Raw genomic sequence first — 12,973 nt, forward strand, 5'->3', positions numbered from 1 at the left:
CTGACGCCGTCGCCGTCCAGCCGCCGCCCAGCTCCACCTTCGTTTGCCCGACCGTGGCCGAGAGCCATGCCGAGCGCCTGGCCGACTAGCCACCACTTGGGCCCGCGCCCGTGCCGAGCCCCCCACTGGCCGAACTGCCATAATATAATTATTGTTTGATTTTTCTTGACCTTGAATCAAGTAAGCGACTCCCTAAACCCTACCTAATATAATGAGTATTAATTGGACTTGTTTAGGGATTGTTTAGTGTCGGATTGGTTGGCTAAGTTAGGGGCCGATTTCAGGATTGCATGTGGCTTTGATCGATGTTTAAATGGATATAATTTGTCGATTATGTCGCCGATTAAGCGTTCAATGACCATCGTGTCGTTAATTAAGCGTTTTTTCAGAAAATGCATTAAAATTGATAAATTCTAGATAAATTCATAAAAATTTCCAAAAAATTAAAAAAAGTCAGATTTTAGGAAAATATTAAATTTGGTGAATTTTTTTTTTAAAATAAAAAAACCAAAATTTCAAAATATCACAAAATTGCTTAAAATAACTGTGGCCACCCACTTTGAGTGAAATTTAAATTTTTTTAGGTGCCTAAAAAAATTTAAAAATAATAATAAAATAAAAAATTTCAAAACTTTAGAAAATTGCTTAAAATACCTGTGGCCACCCACTTTGAGTGAAATTTAAATTTTTTTAGGTGCAAAAAAAATTAAAAAATAATAATAAAATAAAAAATTTCAAAACTTCACAAAATGGCTTAGAATACTTGTGGCCACCCACTTTGAGTGAAATATAAATTTTTTTTGGGTAAAAAATTTTAAAACTTCACAGAATGGCTTATAATACCTGTGGCCACCCACTTTTAGTGAAAGTTACATTTTTTTAGGTGCCCAAAAAAATAAAAAAATAAAAAAAATTCAAAACTTTACATAATGGCTTAGAATACCTGTGGCCACCCACTTTGATATAAATTTAAATTTTTGTAGGTGCCCAAAAAAATAAAAAAATTTCAAAACTTCACAGAATGGCTTATAATGCTTGTGACCACCCACTTTGATTGATGATCATGTGGCCGAGAACGAAGATTATGTCGCTGAAATTGATGTTTCATGGTTGTTCTTGTACTTAATGAATTATTGTGTGGTTTGAAAGTGGATCGTGTGGTTAATTATGGCTATTGTCGGCTTAGCATGGCATATCGTGCTCATATATTGATGTTTGATATCAAAATGAGTGCGATTCATAGTATATTTGTTCGTAGGAAATTGCACGTCATAAACACTCGGCATTGGCTAATTAAGAGGGAACATTTTCTGCTTTTGAGCCAAAATGGTAAGCTTCGTCATGTACGTCATTATGTGTCCGTAATACGTGTTCATATTTTTTTACATATTTGTCTAACCTTCCTACTTGTCAGTATAAACGTAGAGGTCACATGTATAGAAGACCAGCCCTTTCCTCGTCTTCGTCCCCATCCCTTTCCTCTTCCCATGTCCTTTCATCTAACCATCAACCACTATATGCTGATGGACAATATGGACACGTTGGCCCTTCTTCCAACACTCAAGAACATGTTAGGGGAATTGGCCACATGCGAACTGAATCTCCTCTAATTCCATCTCCTTTAGATCTATCTCCTTCCGTTCCACCTTATTATCCAGCGCAACAATCGAATAATGACGGAAACACAGGTGAAGAAGATAACCGATTCATGCTATACCCATTTGGAGATTCGTAAGTACTTCATTTTTTTTTAGTATATGTAATATTTATGGCTTTAGATATGGATGTCAACTGAATTGTCGATGTTGCACAATATTCGTATGTTTGCAGATTCACGAATGCTCCGTTTGTTGTGAGGGAACTGAATAAAATAGTTAAAAACTATTGGATGGGGCAGTATATATACAGAAGTGTTCCACAAGAAGTGAAAGATTTGTGGTGGAATGAGTTCAAGGTAAGTTTTAGATATTCTATTTTCTCACCAACTAAGTTCGGTGTAGTATATTGATGGTTAACAATGATGTAAAGGGACCATAACAATGATACTAAAAGGACCAGATATTTTCCCCGAGATGAACTTAACAAAATCTATCGCCGAATTGTCTGGTGCATGGTAATGGATATGTGACCATCATAATAACTTTCAGTTTTTCTTGTATTGATTGCAGTGGAAGTTCAGGTGGGCTGAAGAGGAAGAGAATGAAGTGAGAAGAATTTTTCAGAAGAAAGTCAGTGATTTTATACGAAATGTGATGAATAGAGCGAAGATCAAGAAAGTGAAGCCGGCTTTCATTACAGCTGACAATTGGACGGAAATTAACAGAATTTGGAAAACTGAAAAGAGTCAGCAAATCAGTGAGCAGAATAAAAAGAATCGATCTTCTAGTTCTAGTGAAGGGTCTGCCACATATGCTGAGGGCTCTATCAACATTGGGGAGCATCGCAAACGACTGGTAAGTCTGTTAAATAAGTTATAAGTTAATTTAATTTAATTACTCATGTTTACATTTTGTAGGCACATGAATTGGGGACGGAACCCACATTTGCAGCTACATTTGAACGCACATTTCAAAAGAAAGATAAGACATGAACTGGCGATCGAGCAAAAGCTGTTAAGGTATGTAAGGTTATACTTTGGACTTTATGGAAACTAGAATGAAAACCGTGAATGCTTTTAATGTTTATGGTAGATATATATATGAAGTTATTTTATTTTCATCTATATTGTTAATGTAGGAAAAATATGATGAACTTTTAATGAGCAATGCTAGTGGTAGTTATGGTTGTGCTGCGTCTAAGCCTGAGGTTGACAGTATGGCATTATGGATGGAGGCAACGGGTGGGATGAAAAAAGGAAAAATATTTGGGATGGGATCCTTGTCAAGGATGTACATGCCGAATCATGCTGGAACTTCATCATCCAATGCGACTGGTCGAAGGAGGACACGACATGACGAGCAATTGACCCAAGAAGTGAACCAACTGAAAAATATAATTGTAGAGAGGGACGAAGAAATAAATGACTTGAAACAACAAATGCAAATCGTTATGCGACACCTCAACATCAATCGCGATGAGGTTCCTCCTGTACCTCCCGCCAATCCAATAGGTGATGGGCACAATGATGAGCGACACAATGATGCTGAGATTGATGATGATGATGATGATTTTCTTGGTCCTTTCTAGTTAAAATTCCCAAAATCGGGGGTAAGCTTGCTTCACAATCTTTCATGACATAAGTGCAGTTTCACCCAATATGTTCCTGCCCTACAATTACTTTTTGTGCACAACTTTCTTACAACTAGGTTCTTTGCTTGCGAAAAACTGAAAATTTAGAGATCCCAGGATGACATGCTTGTTAAAAAAAATCATGATATTTGAACATTGTAGAAATACATGCCTTAATTGACTTTGAGTCCTCTCTTCCTGGGAATTGATGTTGGTAATTCACCTCTCTAAGTCATTAAACTGTTGAATGCTGTTTGGACAAGGATCTAATTTTTCCTAGGTGACAGAAATACGGTTTACCAGGGTGAAAAAACTACAGTGGATGTCAAAGTTGACTCATATTCATACGTAAGAACATTGATGTTCGTCCTGAAATGTTTTTTTGTTAACCCTCTTACTTGTTTTTTTATACCTAGTTCCACATCCATGCATAAACAATTCTTTTATATTCTGGACTGATTGAATATCTTTATTTATGTATCCACATTTCATCAGGTGTCGACAAAAGTGACTGCTTTTGATGTCCTGTTGAGTACCAAAGCTGCCCAATCTTGTGTCTGGTTTGTCGATTTTTCGTTTTTTAAGCAGAATCTATGGTTGTCTCGCCTCCTATGAATGTTTTGAATGTATTATAAGATTGGATATCAAAAAGCATCATGTCAGACTTTGTAACTTTGCATATATCATTATTTTTTGCAGACTAGCATCTTTCCTTCAGTTATATTTTTCAATTATATGGCATTGTGTCTGGTTTGTTCGTTTTCTATTTCTGAAGCAGAATCTATGGTTGTCTCGTGTCCTTTGATTGTTTTCAATGTATTACATGATATTCATTAATACGTAGCTATTGATATGGACAAGATTTGATGGTCGAAATGGTGAAAAATTTGCGACGAATATTTAGAGGCGAATTTTGCGACCATTACAGTTCGTGGCTAATTTGCGACGAATAAGTAGCGACGAATCAAGTTCGTGGCTAATTTGCGACGAATACATTTTGCGACGAACAAAGTTCGTGGCTAATTTTGCGACGAATTTTGCAACGAATTTTGCGACAAATTTTGTGACAAATTTTGCGACGAATAAAGTTCGTGGCTAATTTTGCGACGGATTTTGCGACGAATTTCGTGACAATTTTGCGACGAATAAAGTTCGTGGCTAATTTGCGACGAATTATTTGCAACGAATTTTGCGACGAAATTTGTGACGAAATTTGCAACGGATTTTGCGACGAAATATGCGACTAAATTTGCGACGAATTTTGCGAGGGTTAGTGTTCGTGGCTAATTTACGACAAATTAATTGCGATGAATTTTGCAACGGATAATGTTCATGGCTAATTTGCGACGAATTTTTCGACGAATTAATTGCGACGAATTTTGCGACGGATAGTGTTCGTGGCTAATTTGCGACGAATTATTTGCGACTAATTTTGCGACGAATTTTTTTTCGTCGCAATTTTGCTACGGAAATTGAAATTTTCCGTCGCAAAATTTTGCGACGACCTATTAGCGACGGAATTTTTTCCGTCGCTAATTTCGTCGCAAATGCGATTTGCGACGGATTTTGCTTCTTTTTTTTCCGTCGCTAATCCGGCGTTTTTTTGTAGTGGAAGTTGTTTCTTTCGTTTCACTTGTTTGCGAATTCTTTCGGACCATTTTCCAGACCAATGTCACTGTGTGAGCGTCTTAATTTGCGTTTAATGTTCTTCTTTTTATCTTTTCATTTTTTATTTTTGTGGAAAATTCCAAATAATGACATGACGTGCCCTCATTTTCTCAAATAAGACATGAAGTGAACTTTATATCAAATAAGGGTCTGAAGTGGCATATTAGTCTCAAATAAGGGTCTGAAGTGGCATATTAGTCTCAAATAAGGGCATGAAGTGATCATGACATTTTCAAATAAGGGCCTGACCTCACCGGTCGCTGACCGGTGAAATATTATGGCCGATCAAGGGCATTTTTGTCAAAGACAATTTTAATTTTATATTATTTTTTTCTTTTTTTTCCTTTCTTTTGTTTTTTTCTTTTTCTTTTTTTTATTTCTTTTCTTTTTTCCTTTTTCTGGTTTTCTCTTTGTTCTTCGCCGGTGGCTAGCTACCGGCGAAGCCCAAGAAGGGCTGGGCGAGGGTCGCCCATGGCCGATCTGGCAAGGGTCGCCCTCATTGGCAATAGGTGAGGCCGTCCTCGCCAGCCATGGGCGAGGCCGGCCTTTGCCAAATTTGAGTGAGGCCAGTCTCGCCTCAGCGAGGCGACCCTCGCCCTGGGTGAGGCTAGAAAGACGATCGACTCTAACTCAATATCCGCAAGCTTGTCGGAATCCGAAACAATGTGAAAATAGGGGAAAGTTGAGGAGGAAACCCTTGGACTGATCGTGAGAGCCTCCTTCATGGCGATCGGAGCGTTGGCCGTAGCCATGGTAGCTCAGATTTGAGGGTCGAGGAAGCCTCGAGGCGAAGACATCTGGGAGGAGGGTTCCGGGCATTGGGGTGGGTGTTCAAGTCACTGCACAAATCTGATGCAGCGATGAAACCCTGAGGGGGGGAGGCCGACCCTTGCCCGATCTTGGCGAGGGCCGACCTCGGCCATGGCCGGCGAGGCAACCCTAGCCCAGATCTGGCGAGGGCAGCCTTGCCCTCGACGAGGCCGGTGAGGCCTGTTGCTGGCAAGGGGTGCCCTCGCCTAACCCTTCCCGACCTTCCGGCCACCGGCGAAGAACAAAGAGAAAATTAGAAAAAGAAAAAAGGAAAGGAAAGGAAAAAAGAAAGAAAAAAATTCAAAAAAGTTAAAAGACGAAAATGCTCTTATCATCATGAAAGTCTTGCCCTTTTTTTGAAACAAATATAGCCACTTCAGAGCCTTATTTGAAACAAAATTCACTTTAAACCCTTATTTGAGAAAATGAGGGTACTTCAAACCCTTATTTGGAGTTTTCCCTTGTTTTTGTGGTAGCTTCGGTCTTAATGCGTGTGAGGTTAACCACTACCCTCTTTCATGGGTTATCTATCAGGGTTGCTGCTGATCTGGTTTGCAATGGTGATGCTCAATTGGTTCCGATTGGCGGAGACTATGCTGAAATCGTTGTCGTGCATCACGGTGAAACGGACTGGAATGCTGATGGAAGATTTCAGGTTTTCTTTGCTTCTGGATTTCTCTTTAGCCTTCTTATTCTGTAGAAATTGCTGACTACCTATGACGATATAAAATGCGCATGTAGTACACTAGTTGATTTTTGCCCATTGTGTGACAAACGAACTAGATACAATGCAAATGTGTTTAGTTGATAGAGGCATCATATTGGTGATTGATATCAGTTCTTGTCAAGCTATGTAGCTTCATTGGGCTACATTTATCTGTAATTGCATTGTGAATCCACCAGTACAACTGTACAAGCCTTTGCTTGAGAATACTATGTTGATTTTCCTACTTCTCTTTTCCTATATAAAATTGGAACTCTCGATGGCAAGGAAACACTCAGGATGAGCCCAAAAGATGATAGAGCAAGATGTAATGGCAAAGAATATGTACTCTCCACCGCTAAGGTTTCATATCTTCTATTACAGCTTTTGTGAGTAAGTGATCAACATTCCTTACGTGATAGGACATGCCTAATCGAATTAGAGAAAAAGCATTACTAGGCTGTGGTTTCTCCCTATTTGAGTTTAAGCAAATATATCTCTAATTGTGCTGATATCTGCCGTCTCATGCATTTGGTTTAAGAATTGGTGTCTGCCTCTTTTTCTATTTACCTTCAAATTTATTTCATTACATCTAATAGGGAACTCTAGATGTCGAATTGAATGAAATTGGGAGGCAGCAAGCAACTGCGGTGAGTATTTTCTGCGATATGTCATCCCTTTTTTTGGACTAACCAACAGGTTTATTAACAACTTCTATTATTTTCCCTGAAAGGTGAGTGAAAGGCTGTCCAGAGAAGGTAAAATCACTGCAATTTACTCATCTGACCTAAAACGAGCTTTGGAGACGGCAAATCTGATTGCAACTGCTTGTGGTGGACTAGAGGTATGAATGTAGTGAGACCGTTCTTGATCTGGCATTCTATCTATGAGAATTACACGTGAATTTTGGCATTATGTGTTACAAAACCCAACGTATACTAAAATTTCAGATAGTGATGTAGAGCTAAAAGATTCCATTAGATGTTATCTTTAGGGATAAGTGCACTAGAAGTTCTAAAACTTATCAGGAAAGTGCAATTGAGTCCTAAAACTTTCAAAAAAATGTGATCAAGTCCTAAAACTTATCACGAAAGTACAATCAAGTCTTAAAACTTTCAACAAGTGCAATCAAGTCCTAAAACTTTTCACGAAGGTGCAATCAAGTCCTAAAACTTATCACAAATGTGCAATCAAGTCCTAAAATTTTCAAAAAGTACAATCAATGGAAGGACTTGATCGAACCAATTTGACAAGTTTTAGGACTTGTTTGCACTTTCGTGACAAGTTTTAGGACTTATTTGCACTTTTTGAAAGTTTTAGGACTCAAGTGCACTTTCCTAACAAGTTTTAGGACTTAATTGCACATTATGAAAGTTTTAGGACTCAATTGTACTTTCGTGATAAGTTTTAGGACTTTGAATGCACTTATCCCTTGTCTTTATTAGTTGGAAAGTTCAGAGTGTTGTAATAGTTCGTGTTCATTCTTACAGTTTGATTAATGATTGGGTCCTCTGAAATATCTTGCATGTTGTTTTCAAATGAGAATCTAGATTATCAAGGATCCAGGTCTCCGGGAAAGAAATTTTGGGGAGCTTCAAGGCCTTCAGCCACATGTTGCAGCTAGTGTCTGTCCTGAAGCCTATAAAGCCCTTCAATCGCAGAAGACGGATCAAGAAATTCCGGTGGGTTTTGATTTGCACAGAGCTTGACATAATGCACCTGATTTTGATCAATTTTCATTTTGCCACTTAACTTTCAATATGGAAACTATGCATAATGAGGATATTGCAAAATTCATAGTTTTTGTCATTGGAGTTGTTCAATGGTTCAGGTGATGTGTTTTTTTCTATATGTTGTATACACAGCTATAAAAATTTCAGTTCCATTTTTTTGGCTGTTTAATGGATTCACATCTTGCATGTTCTTTTTAATTTGTAAAACATAGCAAAGCTCACGTCATGTGTTAGGCTTTACATAACGAAGGATGGCAAGACAAAACATTTATTGAGAAAGATTTTGGCAGTCTGCAGGGTTTAAATTGCTTCATAAGTGGAATGTCTGATCAGTCATTTCTCTTGTTTCTTCTGCACACAGGGTGGGGGTGAAAGTGTTGATCAGGTTTATCAGCGGTGCACTACGTGTTTGCGAAACATCAGTATGAAGCACAAAGGTAAAGAGATTATTTATGTGGCTTATTCACCAGAATTGATGAGTGTTCTACTATCCTAAATGCGATGTTATTAGTTTTATACATGAAAGTGATTCCGTGCATAGTGTTGACCAAGCACTGTAATACTCATTTTTCTCTGGTTCGAATCTCCATAGCATCTTTTTTTACAGGAGTTTTTCCCAGATTACCTTTTTCAGTCTCGAAAACTACGCATCACAGGACTTGGTGAACAGCTTTTATTGTAGTTTTAATGCTTTCTAAGACTTCAATGATGCTCTTTGCTTTTAAATGCCCTTTCTTTGGTTTGCTTGCTTTGTTATAGAAGAAGAAAGACTAGGACAACGACAACCATGATTTAAATGCGCTCTCCGTTCACTAAAGAATTTCTAATACAATTTAAGCTGGGAACAGAAATTGCAAATAAAACTTTTCTTCACTGCGCAGGAGAGCGAGTAGTAGCGGTCACTCATGGTGGGGTACTCCGAACGCTTTATATGCGGGCTTGCCCAAATAAACAGCCTGTGAAGTTCCTGAATACTTCTGTCAACATTTTCCACTTGTCTGATGGGGACAACTGGGTCTTCAAATCCGGGGGTTATGTTAGTCATCTCAGCCAAATAGAATATCTGAGAACACTGTTTGGTGGGGATAGAACTTCTGGTTAGATCAAACTATTCTGGATGTTGTTCTAGTAGCCCTACCTGTAATGAGGTACGATAAGGCCCGCTGAGAAGCATGATTCACTCTCTTGTTATTGTCCAAGGATAATTTCATTCTTGGTCCTTACGTCATTCGATTTGTCCAATTTAAGTCCTTGAATTCTCAATTTGCGCTATTTTTTTGGTAGAAAAGGTTATTTAATCCATTCTCAATTTGCGTTATTGGATCCTTTAGAGTTTGTAATTTCTGTAATGAGTCTCCTTAATTAACTTAACCATTCTAACATTTCGACCAAAAACATTAATTAACCGTTCTAAAATAGCTACTGATAGGGCAATCTTAAATATTTGAAAAAGAGAAAAAAACAGAGCATATCTTTGGAAAATATGCTTAATAAAGAGAAAAAAAGAGCAAAACAGAAAAGGAAAAAGGTTGAAGAAAAGTTTTGTTTTAAAAAAAATAGTTTTGATGAGCTTTAATGTTTCATATTAGCAATTATCGAAAATTGTACCATTTTTTGTTACCACCCGCCTGGGTGGCGCTGCTGGAGCGCGCACTCTTCCTCTCGCAAAAGGTTGAGTGTTCGAATCCCGGGCGCCGCAGGGTGACTTAACCGGTGGCACGTGTGTGGTGGCTAGCACGTGTCGCCCCCAGGGTTTACTCCCCGACTGTCGGTCGTGCGGGGTTCCCTGGGTTACCAAAAAAAAAAAAAATATGTCCTTGGAAGACCATTGGCTCTGTTTGTTTCGCAGAAAACCTTTTTCCTAGAAAATATTTTCCTCATTTTCCCGCATTTGGTTCGCTTAGAAAAATGAGTCAACGGATAATATTTCCTAGTCAATGAAAAAGGTTTTCCTACCCTAAGTTAAATTCAGGAAAATGATTTCCTCTTTCAAAAATCAGAAATCATTTTCCAAAATATAATTAGGTATCGGTGCTTGGATCAGGAACTTTGTGCTTGGGCACAAGAACCCCAATGCTCGTTCCCGAGTTCTTGGCAATAGGATCCCTCACAATCGGGCTCAGGACCATCGAGGTTGAGTCCATGTCCATCTAAACCGTGCTCGATACCTTGGCATCTGTGCCCAAGTCCATCGAGGCCGAGCCCGAGACACTGGTGCCTAGGATGCTAGGCCCGGAAATTGCTGACATAGAAGTCAGCCGTCCTACACGGCACGACCGACGTTGATCTAAACAGTTTTTTTAATTTTTTTGAAAAATTTTGTATTTTATATTATTATTATTTTATTTTATTTTTGTCTTTCTTCCTTTGCCGATCGCCGAGCCTCGGCAATGATCGACAATCAGCATAAGAGAGGGCCAATGAACACAAGCATTGCCAACCTCAGGCAAGGCTCCACCTTGCTAGATCCGGCGTAGTCGAGCATTGCCGGCATCGGGTGAGCTTAACCTTGTCGGCCTCGGGCGAGCTTCATCTCACCGGGATCTAGCAAGCTAGAGCCTCACTAGAGGCAAGCGATGTCGACCTTCACTGGCCCTCTCTTGTGGCTGGCCATTGAGGCCCAGTGACTAGTTGAGGAAGAAAGAAAACGAAAAGAATGAAAAGAAGAAAAACAATAATAAATAAAATAAAATAAAAAATTTTATTAAAAAATCAATTTTTTAAATAATTGTAAAAATTGTCCACATCAGCTAACCATGCTAGGAGGACGGCTGTCAACCATGTCAACAAATTTGGTAATTTTCCTATCTTAATAGTATGTCTATTTAGGAAAATCTTGATTTTCCATACTAAAAGATAGAAAATATTTTCCAATTCAGTTTCAAGTCTCAGCTAACACACTAGAAAAATATTGACCTCTTGAAATTTTTTTTTTCAGAAATGTCACATTTTCCGCGAAACAAACGAAACTTAAATTAATATAATAACAATATTAAACATTTTCATATAGTGCAGGGATTAAATTAAATATATACCAAAAGTTCATGAACTACATTGCACAAGTTTAAAGTTTAGGGATGACATTATATATTGAAGCAAAGTTCAGAAGCCATTTGTGTTATTATCTCTATTTTAGTGTTTGTTTGAGGGAAAGTGTTTCTCTGAATCCGTTTTCCGGATTTTCACCCGTTTGGTTCACCGAAAATGGTTAGTCAACTGAAAACACTTTCCATTCAAGGAAATCATTCATATATAAAATTAGGAAAGTGAATTCCCTAATAAAAGAAGCTGAAAACATTTTCCAAAACTGCTCATATTAAATTTGCTAATACTTTTTCTTTTCTTTTCTTTCTTTCTTTCTTTTTTTCTTTTTTTTATTTTCTTTCTAAGAAGGAAAACATTCATGTATTTTCTTTTCTTAATAAAAATAATTTAAACTAATTTAGAAAATATAAATTTTTTGATAATTTTCACCATTAGATTTTCTTTACCAAACAACTGAAAAATACTTTCCAAGTCTTTTTTAGGTTTTAGCCAAACATCGAAAAATGAACTCATTTTCATGGAAAATGACTTCCTAGAAAGTATTAACATTTTACGCGAAACAAACGCATTCTTATACTCACTTGTCGTACCACAAGCTGGGGTAAATGCAACATGAGTATCTTCTTTTAAGGTAAATGTGGCACGAGTGTACTAGTTTGAGAATTTTTTGGACGCAAAAATTAGTTTGGGATAACTGTGACACGGGGATACCAGTTTGAGAGTTTTTGTGACATGGTAATTAGTTTGGGGTAAATATGACAAAGGTGTACCGGTTTGAAGTTTTTGCTGGTATTAGCCCTAGCCCTAATGTTTACGGTGTCTTACACTATTAATATTTTATAAGGATAGTTACACAAATGGTGCCTAAACTTTGGCTCAATGTGCAATATCGTCTCCAAACTTTTAATTTATTCAATATGGCTCATGAACTTTAAATTTGTTCAAAGCGGTCTTTAAATTTTTTGTACATATTCAATCTTGTCTTTGACTACATGAAAATGTTCAATAATGTCCTTGAATTCTGAACTTGAATTAATAAAAGGACAAAATAGAACATTTTCATATAGTTCATGGATTAAATTGAATATGTACAAAAAATTGAGGGATCATATTGAACAATTTTAAAGTTCAGGGATCACATTATATATTGAGCCGAAGTTCAGAGACTATTTGTGTTATTTTCCGGATACAAAGATACCCAAAGTCCACTAAGACAAGTCGAATTGGGCTTGGGCTGGTTGTTTCTCTAGGTGGGCCCATTTTACCGGGCCCATCCGCTTTGTGGCGCGTAGAAAGCAAGCCGGAGAGGTCGAACCTGATGCTTCGCGCAAAGCATCAGCGCACTGCACACCCCGCACATTCCAATTCCACCGGTTTCTTCTTCTTCTTCTTCGTCATTCTCGTCGTCGTTTCGCACATTGTCGCTCCTGAACTCGAAGATTGGGATTGAGACTCGTTTCATCGCTCAACGGCGATCGAGAACGCAAGGTCCAGAGCCGAATCGCGAGCCTGCCATGTCGGCTTCGAACTCGAGGTCTGACACTGTCCTCTATTGTGGTCGACTTTTTGCTTCGTGTGTCGTGACGTTCCGCGAAATTTGAAGGACAATGAAAACCTCTGGAATCGCTGAGCTCGATATATTTTTGTGCTTGCGTTCTGTTTTTTGGCATGTTGGTGATGATGAGAACTTGCTGCTGTCAAACCAAATTATCTATCGACTGTTGTTCCGATCGATTCGGTTGAGTTTCGATGTTGTTTTGATCACCAATGTCACTGTGTGAGCGTC

The 12,973-nt window shown here is 38.2% G+C and overlaps 2 protein-coding genes across 3 annotated transcripts in view; both read left to right on the forward strand.

Annotated features, from left to right (window-relative positions):
• Positions 1 to 9,322, forward strand: part of LOC130134482 (phosphoglycerate mutase-like protein 4) — a 48,480-nt gene extending 39,158 nt beyond the window's left edge. Inside the window, exons 3-8 of the mRNA XM_030611034.2 lie at positions 6,241 to 6,361; positions 7,009 to 7,059; positions 7,143 to 7,253; positions 7,960 to 8,091; positions 8,504 to 8,579; positions 9,024 to 9,322. Of these exons, the coding sequence (XP_030466894.2) occupies positions 6,241 to 6,361; positions 7,009 to 7,059; positions 7,143 to 7,253; positions 7,960 to 8,091; positions 8,504 to 8,579; positions 9,024 to 9,244 (712 nt within the window). The 3' untranslated portion in view covers positions 9,245 to 9,322. The remainder of the gene's footprint in view (positions 1 to 6,240; positions 6,362 to 7,008; positions 7,060 to 7,142; positions 7,254 to 7,959; positions 8,092 to 8,503; positions 8,580 to 9,023) is intronic.
• Positions 9,323 to 12,529: 3,207 nt separating this feature from the next.
• The window catches only part of LOC115677142 (phosphoglycerate mutase-like protein 4), a 36,372-nt gene continuing 35,928 nt past the window's right edge, over positions 12,530 to 12,973 (forward strand). Inside the window, exon 1 of one of the 2 annotated variants that reach the window (XM_030611035.2) lies at positions 12,530 to 12,721. In XM_030611035.2, coding sequence (XP_030466895.1) covers positions 12,702 to 12,721 — 20 coding nt within the window. In that variant the 5' untranslated portion in view covers positions 12,530 to 12,701. The remainder of the gene's footprint in view (positions 12,722 to 12,973) is intronic. The other variant, XM_056314153.1, reaches the window with a different exon arrangement.

This window comes from Syzygium oleosum, unplaced genomic scaffold, assembly GCF_021117445.2.
Source record: "Syzygium oleosum isolate NSW1041296 unplaced genomic scaffold, Sole_v2.1 Sole_v2.08, whole genome shotgun sequence".
Classification (NCBI taxonomy): Eukaryota; Viridiplantae; Streptophyta; class Magnoliopsida; order Myrtales; family Myrtaceae; genus Syzygium; species Syzygium oleosum.